This window comes from Marmota marmota, unplaced genomic scaffold, assembly GCF_001458135.2.
Source record: "Marmota marmota marmota unplaced genomic scaffold, marMar, whole genome shotgun sequence".
Classification (NCBI taxonomy): Eukaryota; Metazoa; Chordata; class Mammalia; order Rodentia; family Sciuridae; genus Marmota; species Marmota marmota.
In genome coordinates this window covers 4,808,714-4,826,189 of record NW_026000130.1, presented here as the reverse complement: position 1 = coordinate 4,826,189, position 17,476 = coordinate 4,808,714, and the positions used below count along the sequence as shown (strand labels likewise).

Sequence of the window (17,476 nt, the reverse complement as noted above, 5' to 3'; positions counted from 1 at the left end):
TCCAGTTATAGAGGACTCTTCCCAGGCACCGAGGACTTCTTCCAAATACAGGCCCAGCAGCCCATCCCAGTCGGGTGGTGGCTGTCTGGGAGCCGGACAGGCTGGGTAGAGGGACTGAGGGAACACTGGGCCAGTGCCTGGGTGGACACTGACTCCAGGTGTCTTCTATCCCCTGATGTAGCAAAAGCTGCACCATCGGGATGGTCCTGCGGCTGTGGAGCGACACGAAGATCCACCTGGATGGAGACGGGTAAGGACCGCTCGGAAAGACCCTCTCCAGTCGGCGCTGAGGCCCGGCCGGCCGGCAGCCTGGGGTCGACTTTATTAGGAGGGTAGTGCTGGGGTCCAGGGAGCCCCAGGGGAGCGTGCGTTCTGGAGGTTCTCTGAGGGAGCTCGCATCAGGCAGCAGCGGAAGCCTGCCACAGGTCGGCTGGGTGACGCTCAGGAGCAGCCATCCGCTGCCCCGCAGCCACTCCCCTTGGGCTCAACGCCGGGCCACCCTGTCAGCTCCCAGAGGGGTGTGATACAGCTGGAGTCCCGTCTTGGGGTGCCAGGAAGACACCTGCCAGTTTGGGGACTTCAGAGGAGGACGCCAGGGGCCTGGGCAGGTAGACAGGGCTAGAGGCTCCAGGCACCTTCTCTCCTGGGGCAGTGAGGGCCTCCGGATGCGCGGACAGGAGGGAGGCGGGTGGTCACTCCTGCACATGGATTCTAGGCTGCTGAAGTGGCTCCCTGGAGAGGACTGGAAAGGACAGACATTCGTTGGGTTGAAGTAGTGGGATCATAGGATACTTTTCCTTTTTAAAATTTTGTTTTCCGTTAATATGTTTTCATGTAATTAAAAAAAAATATCGATGAGTGTGTGGTGCCAGAGGGAGCAGGTAGGCAGGGTCAGTTATTGAGACAGATGACACCAGGCACTGTCCTGGGCCCGCATGGTGATGCACTTTGAGTTTTGGGAGTGTCATCCTGCTGGGTGGGGAGCACCCCGTCCTGGCTTGCCTTTGGCTCACCTCGCACCACGCCCGACGGTGGAGCGTGCTCTTCCCCAGTCCCTGGCAGGGCTGCTCTGCCGCCGGCGGGGATCTGACCACAGGGTCCGACCTTCCCCACAGCTGCCCTTCTCCTTGTTCTCGTCCTCAGTGGGTTCAGCGTGAGCACGGCAGGGAGGATGCACATATTCAAGCCCGTGTCTGTCCAGGCCATGTGGTAAGTGTGTCTTCAAGGACCCCATCCCCTCGGCAGGGTGCTTCTAGCTGACACCACGAACAGCAAGACCCCCATTCAGCACACACCTGTGATCCCGGGAGGCTGAGTTCAAAGTTCAAAGCCAGCCTCAGCAACTTAGTGAGGCCCTAAGGCCTCACTAAGGAACTCACTAAGGAACTTAGCAAGACCCTGTCTCAAAATAAAAAATTAAAAGGGTTGGTCATGAGGCTCAGTGGTTAAGTGCCCCTTGGTACCAAAAAAAAAAAAGAAAAGAAAAGAAGAATGAAAAACTCTTTCTGAGGAACCTATTGGGGAGGAGGAATGGCAAGGGTGGACGGCGTCACGGTATGTGATGTGCCTGTGAGGATCGCCACAGTGACACGTTGTTGGGATCAAAGCCTGTATGACAGACATCACTAGTAAAGCAATGAAAGAGAAGCCCTGCTCTCCAGGGCCCGAGCTGGGGCGTGCCCAGCAAATAGGCTCAAGAGGGCCGTGCCATTGGAACCGTGTTTTAAGCGTATAATTCGGCGGTGTAAAGCCTCTTCTCGGAGCTTCGTGGCCGTCCCCACTGTCCGTCTCTGGACTTGGTCCTCATCACAGAGGGAGCTCTGTGCTTGCTCCTCCTTCCCCAGGCCTGGCAACCCACATTCTTGTTGCCCCAGTGGATTTGTCCTTTCTAGGAAATTCATAAGCAGAATCTTCTGTGTCCCACTTGCACTTAGCCGTGCTGTTTTTAGGGTCATTCATGTTACCGAGTCTGCAGAATTACCTTCTTTTTATAAGCTGAGTACTGTTCCCTGTGTGAAGGCACTGGTGGTGTTCACGTGGCCAGCTCCTGCCCACGGAGGGTCGGTTCAGCTGCGTGACGGTTCCCGTGAGGCCCTGCTTCCCGTTCTTTTTGGTTTTTACCCAGAAGTAGAATTGCTAGGTCACGGGTTGCGTTGACTTTCTGGGAAAGCACCAGTTCTTCCCACTGTGGCTGAGCTGCTCACGTTCCCATCAGCAGAGTGCAGAGTTCCCATTTCTGCATTTCTTTATCAACTCCTGTCATTTATTTACCTGTTTATTGAGTCGGGGTCTTCGGATGTTGCCTAGCCTGGTCTTGAACTCCTGATCTTCCTGTCTCAGCCTCCTGGGGAACTGGGGTTATCAGTCATTTATCTTATTTTATTCTTTTAATTGGTTGTATGGACGCATGTCTGTGTGTGTGGGAATTAAACCCAGGGCCTTACATGCTAGGCAGGTGCTTTACCACAGGACTAAACCCTAATGCTTTTTATTTTATTTTTGAGCCAGGGTCTTGCTAATGCCAACGCTGGCCTTGAGCTTAAAACCCTCCTGCCTCATTCTCCAGGTAGCTTGGGTTATAAGAGTGTACCACCAGGCCCGTCTCACCAGTTTTCACATCTTATACTCACCGTCTTAGTAGCTGTGAGGTGGTACCTCGCTGTGGTTTTGGTTTGTCTTCTCCTGAGGATTCTTGAGCATTTTTCATGCACTTATTTCCCATTGGATGTCCTCATCGGAGGACTGTCTGTCCCAGTCCTTGGCCTAGATGTTTCTATATTGTCATCTTGCCTCTCTCTATGGGCTCTTGGCAATAAAATGTCACCTGGCATCAGTCCACTTAATCCCCGTGCCTGGCATGGAGTAGCTGCTCAGCGTGTGCAGTCGAGGAGCAGCACTTTGCTGGACATGGAGCATCTGGTGGGAGTGGTCACAAGACTGACCTGTTGGGTTGGGGGCCACAGCACATGGACAAGTTACATGATACCTGGAGCGCTGGGCAGGTTCTCCCAGGTGTTGGGCCACTCCAGGGCCCAGGTCTGCGTGGGCCCAGGGCCTCCACGGACACACCACTTGGGCTGAAGGTGGCACTAGGCTGCTAGGTGCCTTGGAACAGCTTGTCCTAGAGCCTTCCTCTCCGTTGGAGGGTCTCACTCCACAGGTGCAGCCTGCTCAGCCCAGCGCCTCTCCAGATGAGCTGGGAGAAGTTCAGGAGGGGCTAGTGGCATCAGAGAGACGGGCTCTGCCCACGGTTCAGGTTAACTGTGCTCTTCTCAGGGGCAGTGAGTGACGCAGAATTCTCCTGTGGGCCCCAGGTTAATGCCATGCCACATGCTTTACCTCCTTTGTGACCACACCACAGTCGATTCAGGATCATTTTGGAGGGAGAAAATCATGAAATTGTAGTTCTGGTCAATAAACCAATACATGCCCCAGATGTCTCTGTGTGGCCCTAAATAATTTACTCTCCAGGCAAATAAAAAACAGGCCCACGCAATTTTTCAAAAACTCTGGGACCAGAACTAAATTTAGTAACATTCAGCTCAGGTTGATCTCCTCAGCCAGCCTGGGGACAGTGGACCAGATTGGGTGTCTTACACCCAAGGCAGGGTCACTCTGGCAGTTCCCTTTCAGGGCCTCTGCCACCCTTTGCTGGTTCCTAACTCGCCCCACTGCGGAGGACCTTCAGCCTGGGCTTCTGGTGGACGAGGTGAACTACATTGTGGGTGTCCCTGTTTCTGCCCCTCCGCCCCCCACACCTCCTCTTCCTCTGGCTTCCGCATCCAAACGGGCTGCTCCGCGCCTGTCCTCAAGGAGTCTCCCTCTGAGTGATGGTCACATGGAGGGCGACCATGTGGGACGCAGCCAGATTTCCTTCCTGCGGTCAGGGCTCCTATGGTCCCCACACTCAGGGTCACTGTGACTTCCGAGGTCACCCGTGATTCTGTGGTTAATCAGTGGAACGTAAAGCAACGTGTGAGCCCGTGTGTTTGGGAGTCGGGAAGTTTGGGCTTGACTTTCGTCCTGTGGTGCTGGTGGAGCCAGGGCCCTGCGCGTGCTCCGCTGAGGTACCTCCCGCCCCTGGGTTTCTGTTCTGGTCTGTCTTTCCCTGTTTCCGGACAGTGAAGGACATTCCCCCACTGTGGGCTCAGCAGAGGTGAATGTGCAGAGGCTAGCTCTGGGACCTGGCAGCTGTCCGTCTCCAGCTGCCACGTGTCACCCACACGCCCTCGTATGTAAGCAGGACTCCAGGAGCTAAGTCCTTGTGCACTGGCCCACGCCTGCCCTGTGAGCCCTCCTGGGGAGGGAGGCCGTGCTTCTCCTGGTTTCCCAACCTGGCCTTCTCCCCACCCAGGTCTGCCCTGCAGGTGCTCCACAAGGCCTGCGAGGTGGCCCGAAGACACAACTACTTCCCAGGGGGTGTGGCGCTCATCTGGGCCACCTACTACGAGAGCTGCATCAGCTCTGAGCAGAGCTGCATCAACGAGTGGAACGCCATGCAGGACCTGGAGTCCACGCGGCCTGACTCCCCAGCCCTGTTTGTGGACAAGTATGTGCGGCACCTGCCCAAACACCTCCCTGCAGCCCTGGGCCAAGCATTCCCTTCCCAGAACGCTTCTAAAATGGGGCTTCTAGGAGCCGGGCATTTTGGTGCAGCCTGTCATCCCAGCAGCTTGGGAGGCTGAGGCAGGAGGATGGCGAGTTCGAAGCCAGCCTCAGCAAAAGTGAGGCCCTAAGCAACTCAGTGAGATCCTGTCTCTAAATAAAGTACAAAATAGGGCTGGGGTGTGGCTCAGTGGTTGAGGGCCCCTGAGTTCAATCCCCGGTACCAAAAAAACAAAACAGCTTCTAACCTGGGACCCCGGGAAGCCTGGCTGTGGGGAGAGTTTGTGACACACCTTAAAAATCATAGATGAGGGCTGGGGATGTGGCTCAAGCGGTAGCGCGCTCGCCTGGCATGCGTGCGGCCCGGGTTTGATCCTCAGCACCACATACCAACAAAGATGTTGTGTCTGCCGAAAACTAATAAATAAATATTAAAATTAAAAAAAAAAAAATCATAGATGAATTTGGGGAGTGTACTTCTGGGGAACGAGTCCTCGTTTCCATCAAACCCCCAAGGGAATGAGCTGCCCCGCTCACCCCTCCTGGGTGATGCTCTGTGTCTGGGCCTTTCCTCTGTCGGTTGCAGTTCCTTAAGTCCCGAAAGTCACTTCCTCTGCTCTAGGAGAGTCATGAATGTGACCCCTGCTTCCTTAGGTCCTTCTGTCCCGAGGGCAGCACCCGTTGGCAGCAGGGACAGTGAAGCACGTGGCCTTCGTGTGGCCGCCGGCGCACCACTGGGCCTGAGTCTGATTTGAGAGGGGAGCTGTTCCCTCCTGGGTCAGGGCCCACTCCCCTGTGTGTTGTGTCCCTGGGACGCTGCATTCTGAGGACTGTACAGAGCAGAGTGGCCAGGTGACTGGAGGCCCAAGGAAATGGAAGGGACGGGGGAGAAGGATCGAAGCTTAGGGATTTGACGGGGCCTCCTGGGAAGAAGGGTCACCCTGGCCCATGTGGCCCAAGAGCTGTTCACGCTGGGCTGGGCTGTGGCGGAGGCTGGGCTGGGAGGCCTGGACCTTCACTGTGAGGAGGAGGTGAGGAGCACGGCCCGCCGAGGCCGCCCACCCCATGTGGCCAGGCAGAGGCAGAGACCCAGTGGTGTGGGACTGCTCCCCTGGCAGGTCCAGAGTCCTGCTCTAAGAGTCTGTGACACCGAAGTGGGGCCTGAGTGAGTGGGTTTCCAAACCTCCCGATGTGCTGTCCAGGCGGGCGCCAGTGCCTCTGTGACCCGAGAACATGCACACCCAGAGCCGACCTCGCTAGTCCCTGCCGCGTTCCTGCGACCTGGGACCTGAGCATCCGTAGCCGCGCACCTTCCTAAACGGCATTTCTCTCCAGGCCAACTGAAGGGGAGAGGACCGAGCGCCTCATCAAAGCCAAGCTGCGGAGCATCATGATGAGCCAGGATCTCGAAAACGTCACCTCCAAGGAAGTAAGAGCCCTCTTCCCAGAGCTCCTTCCCCTGCCGGGGGCGGGCAGCGGCAGCAGGCCAGGACCTGTCCCCAGACACACTCCCCTCGGCCCCCTTCTGCCCTGGCAGCAGGGCCACCATTTACTGGCTGTGGGGCGTGGACGTGTTTCTGGAGTCCTCGGAGCCTCGCCTGTGTCACCTTTGGTCACGATTCCATGAGGTGCTTGGTTTCACCCGGAGCGTGTAGCTTAGGCCCTCTCCCTCTCCGCCCCCACTGCCCTGTGTTGTAGAGAGCCAGCTGACTTCTTCCTGCTCGGGATCGCAGCCGACCAGCAAGGTGTCTTCTGTCCGCCTTTTAATGTTTTCCTGATCACTTTTAAAATTCTGTCTGTTGCTTTTTATCTGTTGTTCAAGGAATGCAATGAATTATGACAGGCAGCTTAAACTAGGTGTTTTCTTTCTTCTTTTTTTTAGTACTAGGGATTGAATCCCATGTGTTAGGCAAGCACTCTACCACTGAGCTACATCCGTAGCCCCCTTTTTAAATTTTTAATTTTGACATGGAATCTTGCTGAATTGCCCAGCCTGTCCTCAAACTTGCAATCCTACTGCCTCAGCCTCCCAAGTAACTGGGATTACAGGTGTGCACCATTGTACCTGGCTCAGTTAATATGTTTTCAGAAATCATGTGGCAATGCCTTCCCAAACAAGAAGAAACTGACTTTAGGTTCTCATTAAGATGTGTTTTGTTATTTAATTGTTAAAGTATAAGTGGTTGGCCAGGTGCGGTGGTGCATGCCTGTAATCCCAGTGGCTCAGGAGGCTAAGGCAGGAGGATCAAGAGTTCAAAGCCAGCCTCAGCAACTTAGCAAGGCTCTAAGCAACTCAGCAAGACCCTGTCTCTAAATAAAATATAAAAAAGGGCTGGGGGTGTGGTTTAGTGGTTAAGCACCCCGGGTTCAATCTCTGGTACAAAAAAAAAAAAAAAAGCAAGTGCTTCAAACTCAGAAAAGATCCCTTGGAAATCACATTCCTTATTCAAAATAATAAACGCCCCCCAGTAGGGTTTACCTGGAGGCTGGGTGATCCACATCCCTCCCACCACATCTGGGTGCTGTGGATGCCTTCCTCTGGACACAAAAAAGAAAAATGCACCCTTTTTGAAAAGTGCTTCAATTTGTTTAAATTAATCACGTTTAAAGCTAATTATGACTTAATTGTTTGGAGGTGGGCAACTTTTTTTGTTTTTTTTTTTTTCTTTTTTTTAACAAATCACTTTTCCTGATGTTCCCACGCCACAGATCCGTAATGAGTTGGAGAAACAGATGAACTGCAACCTGAAAGAGTTCAAGGAGTTCATAGACAACGAGATGCTGCTCATCCTGGGGCAGATGGACAAGCCCTCCCTCATCTTCGACCACCTTTATCTCGTAAGAGGCACAGCCGTGGCAGTACCGGTCTGGGATCATAAGGCAGACCTCCTGGTCTGGCGCTCGCAGCAGGTCAGAGGGAGGAGGCAGGCAGGATGCCAGCTCAGGCAGCCCCACCCTGGCTCGGACCCCCTTGCCCAGCTGCAGCCCATGGTCTGCCCTGCCGGGTGTCTGAGAAGTGGCTCCAGCTGAGCTGCGGGGACTGGTCTGGGCACACCTGGCAGTCACCTGGCGAGTGTCTTCAGACCTTCAGGGCTCTTTGTCTTCATTCACTAACACACAGGTCCCACCCAGATACTCTCGAGTGGTTCATGGGCCACGAACACCCAGCTGGTGGTGGGCACGTGCCCACTGAGCCCCAGCACCATGCCCAGGCATCCCCAGTGGGGCAGGATGGTGCTGACGGCTCCTCCGCTGCCCTGCCCGCAGCCCATCAGGAGGGTCGCCTGGTCACAGAGGCTCTGCACAGTGTGTGCAGACTCCCCGCCCCTCCGGCCTCTGCTCCCAGGTCCCCACGCCGTGAGTCTCCACAGAAGGCAGCTGGCCAGTGTTCAGCGTCGGGGACTCTGGAGGACGGCCTTGCTAAAATTAGACGGGAGGCCGCGGTGGAATGCGAGTTGGCCCAGAGGGCCGGACCCTCCTGCCTCACCTGCTCTGTGACCTGGAGCGAGTCTCTTTCCCCTCTTTTTCTGGATCCTTCATGATTGTGAGGATTCAGTAAGATGCCTGTTGAAGGCACTGAGCGCCGTTCCCTTGGACACTGTTGTACACAGCAGCCATGAGTTGAGGAAAAGCGCTCCCGGGAAGCCAAGGGGGGGGGTCTTGCTGCAGACGCCAGTGGCTGCTCCCCGCCTGCAGGAGTGGCCCGAGCTCTGTGTCTGTCAGGATAGCTGCACAGATGGGGAAGGCGCGGTGCTCACAGGACTCACCCTCCTGTGCCGGTGGGCTTCCTATTTGTGCTTTAGACAAGTGATGGGTGACAAGGGGGCTCTGCCTGGGAAGGTCCAAGGGAACGCAGGGCCCTGACCCTGTCCTGGTGAAACTGACATGGGCCACTCCCCCTGTCTCTCCACAGGTGGTGGTCACAGCTAGGGGGTGCTCATGGCCTTCTCAGAGCCGTGGTTATTTTTTCGGTGTGGTTTGGTACTTTATGTCACTTTTTCCATGAGAGATATTAAAGGAATTTTTATGGTTGAGACTCCGTCAAATACCAGAGTGCAGCCGCCCCGCACACGGCCAGCCGGGCCCCATCCTGGAGGGCCCGACCAGGAGCTTAGGACAGGGGCATCAAGGAGACTGAGCCCTGGGTGCCTCTGCCCTCTGTGACTCTGTGTCCTCCAAGTCACCTAAGAACAAAGTGGTCATTTTTGCTTTTATTCCCTTTCATGTTGTTTGTGTGTCACAGGGTTCATTTTTGAACAATGGCATTTTTATTTTTAAAGTATTAAAAAGAATTAAATGAACACATGTTGTAGAAAGTTGGAAAAATAAATCCGTCTAAAGAAGAAACAAGCACTCCTACACCAGAGCTGGTCTCTGAGCAGTCTGTGTCCACTTCCCATCCTCTGTGTTTGGGGCATCTGGGGTTTTTCAGGGCTGGGCCTTGAACTCAGGCCCTGCAATGGGCCTCTTTCACGCCTCCCAGCGTTTCAAACACGAGAGGGAGATGGTCACACGGTCGATGTGCCCCTGTGCTCTGCTTTCCTTTGTATTTTTTGTTTTCCTCACATGGTATTTCCCTGGGCCGCTGAACAGCCTCCAAAAGGCTGCTTGTCTTGAGGGCCCTGTTGTAAGGAGATCACTGCTCTGTCGGCCTCTTCCTGTTGGACCTGTGGGCTGTTTCCACTGTTCGTCCTCTGAGTTCTGACCGTTTCCTCAGGGAGCTTTCTGTAGGTGGAATCACTGGGTCAGAGGATAGGAACGTCTAAACTATTGCCAGAATGCTTCCCAGAGAAGGGACACGATTCCCACTGTCCTTAGTGGTGAGGAGGTCACGGTCCCGGCCTCCGTGACAGGGCCCCACCATGGCCCCCGGGAAGGAAGCAGTTTCCTGGACTCGCTCTCTCCCCAAGGCCAAGGGCCACCCTCCCCCTCACTGTCACCTCTTGATCTGTGAGGGCCTTGGGAACCCACGGGGGTATGAGCCTCGTCCTCTGGTCTCTGAGGCCGGCAGACCCACCGTCCAGGGTTGGGCACCTGCGCCTCCCACAAGCAGCTCCGGGGCTAACTGCGACACTCACGGGGTTTGTGTGATCTGTCCCCCAGGGCTCTGAATGGAATGCGTCCAACCTGGAGGAGCTGCAGGGCTCAGGGTGAGTCTGCTCCCCTTGTCTTCCCCTGTCCTTTCAGGCAGCTTGGGAATGCCGAGGTGGCCCGGCTCCCCTCTAATTGCCTGCACCCTGGTCTCTGAAGTGGCTGGAGGGGCTGATTTGCATAGCTAAACAGATGTGCTTCAAAATGCCATGTTCTGAATAATTCATGGATCTGAGATCTTGTGGAGTCTGTGATTGTGTGGGTCACGAGCAGCCTCCTAAATCACACTCCGGTGGCACGTCCGAGAGCCTAGACCCGACAGGCCCTGGACTCACCCCGCCCCGCCGCCCTGCGGAGCTGCTGCTGCTTCTTGCAGGGCCGCACATCTCTGTGGGCTGTCAGGCCACTCAGCAGCCCTGACACCTGGCCCATTCCTGGTTCTGTTGGAGGTTACACCTCTGGGCCTGGTGGGAATCTTGCAGCTCAGTAGCCAGGGTCTCTGAGAATGCTCAGCAATAAGAGTGAAAAATGTTTAAACCTAGACCTTCAAGAACACATGTCTGCACTTTAAAAACAACGACAACAACAACACAGCCACAAAATCACCATTCTCTGGGTCTGACATGATGGCATTCTTAAATTACCACATTTGAAAACCAAGACTAAACAAATCTTAAAATATATCTTTAGAACTACTGGTTAAGATGGGTTCTTTCAACAGAGTATTCTTCAAATGTGGGCTGGGACTCTATGCTTCTGTCTTGCTGGGAATCAATAGATGACTCTTAAAGCTCTTCGAGTGCATGATAAGTATTCACTTAAGAAACTGATTTGAGATGTTTTCTAACTCCCGAAGTTATTTTGGTCTTCTAGAAGTGAAAATACTGATTAGGTTAGAGAACTACAGAATCTGGGTCAGCAGACTCCTCAGATTCTTATTTATTTATATCTTGCCTTGTTTCAAAAGGCTTTAAGACTGTTCCCAAGAACTTAAATAATGGATGGTTTTATTCTGCTTTTTAACTATTTAAGACTGTAGATTGTTGGGAGATTGTTTTTTTAATGCCACTGTATACTACTGATAGTTATAAATTTTGAAACTTTAAGGAATTTAGAAATGTATTTAAGAGACATGTTTACTTTCCATAGTTAAGATTGCTAAGCAATGCTTCAATGCTTCAAACTGAGTTTTCTTTTTTATAAGACCTTTCTAATCAAGGTACTTTTTGGTTTTGTGTGTATATGTATAATACATTCTCATTTTGTACAGGAAATACAAAAAAAAAATTCCCAGTGCTGGTGATTGAACACAAGGCACCCTACCACTGAGCTATACCCCCACCCTTTTCTATTTTGAGACAGGGTCTCACTGAGTTGCCCAGGCTGGCCTTGAACTTGCCATCCTCCTGCCTCAGCCTCCTGAATCTTGGGGATTGCAGGCAAGTGCCAGTGCACCTGACAGAAATTCAATATCAAGGAAAAGCAGACGTCCCACCAGGAGCATGTACCTCATGTGTATTTCTTTTTCTCTGCTGGTGTTGTGTTGCTTTATTTTCGTGGTCCCTCCTTCTCATCCTCCACTTTTTGTCTATCTGTCTCACTGCAGGGTTGACTACATTTTAAATGTCACTCGAGAAATAGACAATTTTTTCCCTGGCTTGTTTGCATATCATAACATCCGAGTGTACGACGAGGAGACCACGGACCTCCTTGCCCACTGGAACGAAGCATATCACTTTATAAACAAAGCCAAGTAAGTGGGCGGGGCCTGGTCCGAGGGGGCGTGGCTCCGCAGAGGGCGGTGGCTGGGGGGGGCTGGGGGGTGCTGGGCAGGCTGCGAGGCTGCTGGCTGAGGACTCCTTCTTGTCCCGGGGACTTTTGGTGTTGGCTGCAGAACCCCAGGCACCAGAGGGGACAGCGGGTGCTCGTCTCCTTTGGGTGGCTCTCTGGCAAACTCCTTCTGTCCTGGTGGCATGACCCTGTTGTCGTCTGTGGTGTTCTAGGCAAGGACTCAGCACCAAGTGCATGTGGAAGCTTCCCCTGGGGGCGAAGAGCTGGGGAGGGTGCCCTCAGGGCTCTGTGTGACTCCCCAAGTAAGGTATTCCTGTGTGCCTAGCACAGGCGACAGGGGTGCCGGCCCGCTGCCCCAGACAGGGTTCCCACCATGTTCCCACCCTCCTTCTGTCCCCGCCTTATTCCCCTGCAGAACAGCTGTCTTACCGAAGTCCACAACAGAGAGGGCTCCCCCTTGGAGATGCTATCAGGGAAGCTCCCCCTTCCCTCGTACCCCTCCAGCCAGAGCTGCACGTCCGTCCTTACCAAATCCTCGCTCTCTTTAAGCCTGGGGTACAGGAAACAGCACCTGCTCCCCCGGGGTCGCCTTCTGGACTGATGAGTTCGGCCCCTACAGCCAGGTGTCCCCCGGTGTTCTCCAAGGTGATGTGTAGAGCGTCCCAGTTCCTGGCCCTTCTGTAGCTGTCACTCAGCCGCACCTGGGCCTGAGCTGCTTCCTGGCCCGCGGCAGGTCGGCCCATCTCTGTGTTGGCCGAGCCCGGTTCTTCTTGCCCCTGGGCCTGTGTCCGGCGAGCATCTCACTCTCCCCGTGCAGTTCCGCTTGGCTGACCCCGTTTTCTACAGCAGCTCATTCACTGTCTGCGTTTGCGGGAGCAGCTGAGTGGCTTGTGTGGCCATCTGCTTAGCTGCCCAGTCCTTCCCAGGAAAGGGCTTTCGGTGTCCAGCCTGTCCCAGTGACTGCAGGATCCACTTTATGTCTGAAAGCAGCTGCTTTTGGAGCTGTCCCGCAGCAGGCCAGGGCCAGTTGACCCTGACTTCCTCCTGTGTGCTAGTTGGTTTTGCAGCCGAGTTATTTCCCTTAGAGGGCGTATGGAATCTGCTCCCCGACATTCCAACAGGATTTGTGCCACGAGACAACTTTGGGGCTTAAAAATTCAGTGGGTAAAGCCCAGAGAAGGCAGTTGCTAAAGACTCCAGTACTTTGCTCACACCACTCCCTTCCCTGCAGGCGGAACCACTCCAAGTGCCTGGTCCATTGCAAAATGGGGGTCAGCCGCTCGGCGTCCACCGTCATCGCCTATGCCATGAAGGAGTTCGGCTGGCCCCTGGAGAAAGCCTACAACTACGTGAAGCAAAAGCGAAGCGTCACACGGCCCAATGCAGGCTTCATGAGGCAGCTGTCTGAGTATGAAGGCATCCTGGACGCAAGGTGGGTGCCCCCTGGAGAGCAAGGGCAGGGCAGACTGAGCACAGCGCCCTGTGGCCACGCTGGCCAGCCTGCTCTGCGTCCCAGAGTTCTCCCGTTGGCCAGCGGCTTCCGCAGCTGTCAGTCTGCCTCGCAGGGGGAGCTGGCTTGAGAGAAACGCCATTGTTTGGGATTTGATGAGTAGTTTCCAGGAGGGGTCTGTTTTGGCTTTGTTGGCGCGCACACAAAGCTTGTTTTGCTGCTGGAGGGAATGGGGCCTAACTTCCCATCCAGGGCCCGGCCTGCTGCGTGGTGGGCATGTGCCTGTCCTGTTTCCTGAGCACCTGCTTTGTGCCAAGGCCTGCGAGCCAGTCTCCCAGCAAGGCAACCCCAGGACAGCCCCAGTGACTGGCCAGGTTCCACCACCGGCCAGCTGGGTGATCAGGGAGGCTGGTCAATCTCCCTGGGCCTCAGCACCCTCGTCTGAGCTAAGAGCTAATCCCACCTGAATGTCGCTGCCACAGGCTGTGGTCATCCCTTAGAAAATGAAAAGCGGAGTCACTATAGGTCCAGCAGATCACAGAAGGACTGAAAGACTTGGAGATTTCTACCCTCAGGGCACCAGCATTATCCACGGTGGCCAAAAGGTCGGGACAGAACGGGGGTCTTCAGCTGGAGAGTGTATAAGTACGTGGAACATCTCTCTGTCTTACAGTGGAAGGCAAGGGTAGCTGGGTGAGGTGGCAGACGCCACCAGGAAAGGGCTTTCTGTGATCCCAGTACTGGAGGCCAAGCGGACAGGTCCTTGGAGCCCAGGAGTTCAAGGGCAGCCTGGATACCACAGCAAGGCCTCACTCAGTTAGCAATGAGCACACCTCAGAGAAACCTCTTTGGCTACGAAGCTGCCACTGCACAAAGCCACAAGAGCTGTCTCAAAAAGAAAAAAAAAGAAAAGAAAGAAAGAAATTCTGGCACCTACTACAGTCTGTTGGACCTTGGGGCATCATGCTGAGAGAGACAGGCCAGTCACAAGCAAGCACCCTATACTACAGAAGCCCATTTGTAAGTGGCCCCGAGTGGTCAGGTCTGAAGAGAAAAGCTGGGGTCCTGGTGGCAGGGGCTGGGGAGGACAGCGCCGTGTTTACTGGGTGTGGCATTTGAGTCTTGTGAGGTGACAGGAGCTACGGGAGCAGATGGGGGTGGTGACTGCAGGGCCAGGGGCATGGCCGACACAGCGGAGTGGGACACTCCAGATGGTCGGGTGGCAGGGTTTAGGGTTCTCTTCAAGCGTTAGAAATCGTCCTGTGATCTTTGACCTGCGCAGATATCCACGATTTTCTAGGACCTTTCCAGTCATTTTCATGTGTTTCCTGTGGACGTAGTTCTGTCGGTCAGTTGAGCTCCAGTACTTTCTGCCCTGACCCCCTTGATGTCCTTGCAGTGTGGGTGGGAGGGGGAGTGTTCTCCTGCCACAGAGAATCCTAAGTGGCACGATTACGCTCACACGGTGAGCAGGGACCAAACACCAGGTCAGTTACCATTCAGGCCACCTTGGCATGTCCGCCATCCCCTGGTACAGGCACATGCGTGTGCAGCTTCCAGTGCAGCCATGGTGACTCAGGGTCCTCGCACATCTTGACAATGATAGCGAGAGGCATGACCTAAGCCAGGCAGAGCCAGCCCGGCACCCCGCTGACCTTGGACTGTGCCCACCATCCCCTGTCAGGACCTCTGGGTGCTGTCCCCCGCGCTCACCTTGCTCTGCTCTCTCTCCTCGCAGCAAACAGCGGCACAACAAGCTGTGGGGCCAGCAGGCAGACAGCAGCCTCCAGCCGCCTTCCGAAGACCCTCCAGAGCCCAGCGACTTCCTGACGGAGACCCTGGATGGCACTCCTGATGTCCCGCTGCCCTGCTTGGACAATGCTGCCCAGCTCGGGCTCCAAGGAAGCCGGGCCCCAGGAGGGCCCGCTCTCCCCTGCTGTTTCCGGAGGCTCTCAGACCCCCTCCTGCCTCCCCCTCCTGAGGACGCCGGCAGCGTGGTGCACCTGGAGGATCTCGAGAGGGACGCTCTGTTGGAGGAAGAGGCCTCGCCCGCCGAGGCCCACAAGCCCACCAGACACCCCCAGGATGGCGCTGGACTCTGCGAGAAGGATGTGAAGAAGAAACTAGAGTTTGGGAGCCCCAAAGCCCGGAGTGGCCCCTTGCCCCAGGTGGAGGAGATGGAGAGGGAAGAGGGCCCGGGCGCAGGGAGGTGGGGGCGGCCCTCGGTCCAGCCTGAGCGGGGCCTCCTGGAGCGCGGCAACCTCAACAACAACAACAGCAAGAGGAGCTGCCCCCAGGACTTGGAGGTAGGCGGGGCGGTGACTCTGGGCTGCGGGGAGGCAGCGTGACCGGCCAAGTGACTCTGGGTCCTTGGGGAACAACCTGCACCCCTGCAGCTGTCTTTGCCCCAGGCACCTTATTGGCACCTGGAGCAGGGCCGCCAACTCAGGTTCTTTTTCCTTTCGTAAAATGTAAAACAACCTGTCGCCCACTTCACAGGAGCTGAGGCAGAGCTCTTCTCCTGTCGCCTCACCCTCCCACACCTCCTCCCTCGGGACTGTTTTGAAACAAGTTCCCGAGGTGTCATCATTGCTAAGTGCTCTCGTGTGTAGCAGAGCCACAACACCGTCACCCCCTTTAAATGTGCCTGACATCTTCAGGCGTCTGATATTCAGTTCATGTCCCAGTGCGTGACACGAGCGCCACTGTCTCCACGGCTGTGGTACTTGGTGGATGGTGTGGAACACGGTGGACCTCTGCCCGTGTCTCACTCAGGTCCCCCCTGATTCCGCCCCCGTCTCCCTGCACCCTCAGCGGGCAGCAGCCCAGGAGTGGGGACTGGCTTAGTGGAAGGGTGCAGTTGGCAAACTCCAAATCAAAAAACTTACCCCCAACCAGGTAGGATTCCAGGTCCCCCCACACTCACGACTCCCCTCTGAGAGGAAACACCCATCAAGACAGGTGGCATGGGACCACTCTGCAGGACAGTGGTGCCACCAGTCGGCTCGCATGGTGCTAAGTCACTGGCCCAAGAAGGGGAGGGGCTTAGCTGGGAGGGTAGATGGTGAATGTGACATCACCTAGGAAACAGGACCTCCAGAACCCCGAGACGAGCATTCATTCCCGTGTCTGACCCCCACTTACCATGGTGCCTCGCCAGCCTGGGGTAGGGCGCACTCATGTGGCCCCCGCGCACCTGCAGCTCAGCGGGGCGAGTGGAGAGTGAACACATAGGGATGTGGCGAGGCGTGCCGCAGGCGGTCAGCATGCCGACGACAGGCTGTGGTGTGACGGAGGGGAGCAGCTGTGCAGGGAGCCAGGGGAGGGACTTCATGTGGCAATACTGGCCCCTGCACACCTGCTGAGCCCACCCTGTGCCCCATTGACTCTGAAAGGTGCCCTCACACCTGATCCCAGCCCTCCACAGTAGATTTCCTTGCAGATATGAGAAGAAAGAACATGGGAGCCCTTTGGTTAGAGCTTGAGAGAAAATTCTGGTTCAAGAATTAGGCCTCGTTATGGTGAGGGTCCCTGAGATTGTCAGACTGAGGGTCGACTGGTGGACCCAGAAGCCGACCCAGGGTTCCTGGCAGAGAGACGTCCTCTAAGAGGGCCCGCTCCCATGCCCACCGCACATCCCCTGCAGCCTCCAGGGCAGGGCTGGGCCTCCTCCAGTGCTGGGCCACCAGGACTTCCTGTCTTGGGAAACCGAGTCTGCGCAGCTCTGGAGGTTCAGGGAGAAGCCCTCCTCCCGTGAGCACCTCCTCCAGCCCTCGGCCTGGAAGGCTTCATTTCAGACCATTCCAGAACCTTGCGGGGCAGTGTACTGGTCCCCTCGCCTGCCCTGCATCTCCCTGCCTCCACCTCAGCCCAGAAGAACAACTCCCGACTAGTCAGTCCTTTGGCACTTGAGGGGGTGAAGGGTGGCCCCACCTGGCAGAAGACTCCGGATAGCAGAGGGTTTCCCTGGGAAACAGTGTGAACGGCGTCTTCTGTGGGTCTGGCCGGGCCTGGAGGCACCTGTGTCTAGGTCTGGGTTGGGGTCTCCAAACGCTGTCTTCGCCCTTTGCCCCCTCTCTTGTGGAGACCGTGACTAGTGCCGTTCCTTTAGCTGGGCTGGACAGGAAGGGCTCCATCTAGGGGCTGCGTGCTCCCCAAATGCAAATTATTTCTGCAAGGGGAAGACCCCCGGCTCTGCTTCTGCAGCCGACTCGCTATTTCACTTCGTTCTCAGTGCCGTGAGCTGGCACTGAGCAGGGTAGGTGCCTTACTTCCCCGGGACACTGCAGCCTGTCCAAGAGGCACCCTGTGCAGGTGAGAAGGGAGGTTCCAGAGGCCCTGCCTCAACCCTCCTGGCCGTGCGACCCACGCCCAGGTATTGGGCCTCAGCTTCTGGGTCTTGGTTCTGTCTCTGAGGTTTCTCTGACCTGCGTCGTCACAGTCAGGTGGGTTCCAGGAGTTCTTGTTTCCACTGACTGCAGTGAGGGGTGCCCCTCCAGGTCTGCCCCTGCACATTGCCTGCCCTCCTCCTGTGTCTGC

The 17,476-nt window shown here is 55.7% G+C and overlaps 1 protein-coding gene across 13 annotated transcripts in view; it reads left to right on the top strand.

Moving 5' to 3' along the window:
• Ssh1 (slingshot protein phosphatase 1) overlaps positions 1-17,476 on the top strand; it is a 61,945-nt gene that overhangs the window by 33,938 nt on the left and 10,531 nt on the right. For 12 of the 13 annotated variants that reach the window (XR_007341250.1, XR_007341248.1, XR_007341249.1 and 9 more), the window contains 9 exons: positions 182-250; positions 1,144-1,209; positions 4,355-4,549; positions 5,941-6,034; positions 7,315-7,443; positions 9,709-9,755; positions 11,303-11,449; positions 12,719-12,919; positions 14,676-15,243. Coding sequence is in view for 6 of the 13 variants with exons in the window: in XM_048784992.1 (XP_048640949.1) it covers positions 182-250; positions 1,144-1,209; positions 4,355-4,549; positions 5,941-6,034; positions 7,315-7,443; positions 9,709-9,755; positions 11,303-11,449; positions 12,719-12,919; positions 14,676-15,243 (1,516 nt within the window). In the remaining 7 variants the exon portion in view is untranslated. Of the gene's footprint in view, positions 1-181; positions 251-1,115; positions 1,210-4,354; positions 4,550-5,940; positions 6,035-7,314; positions 7,444-9,708; positions 9,756-11,302; positions 11,450-12,718; positions 12,920-14,675; positions 15,244-17,476 lie in introns of those variants that run through there. The other variant, XM_048784996.1, reaches the window with a different exon arrangement.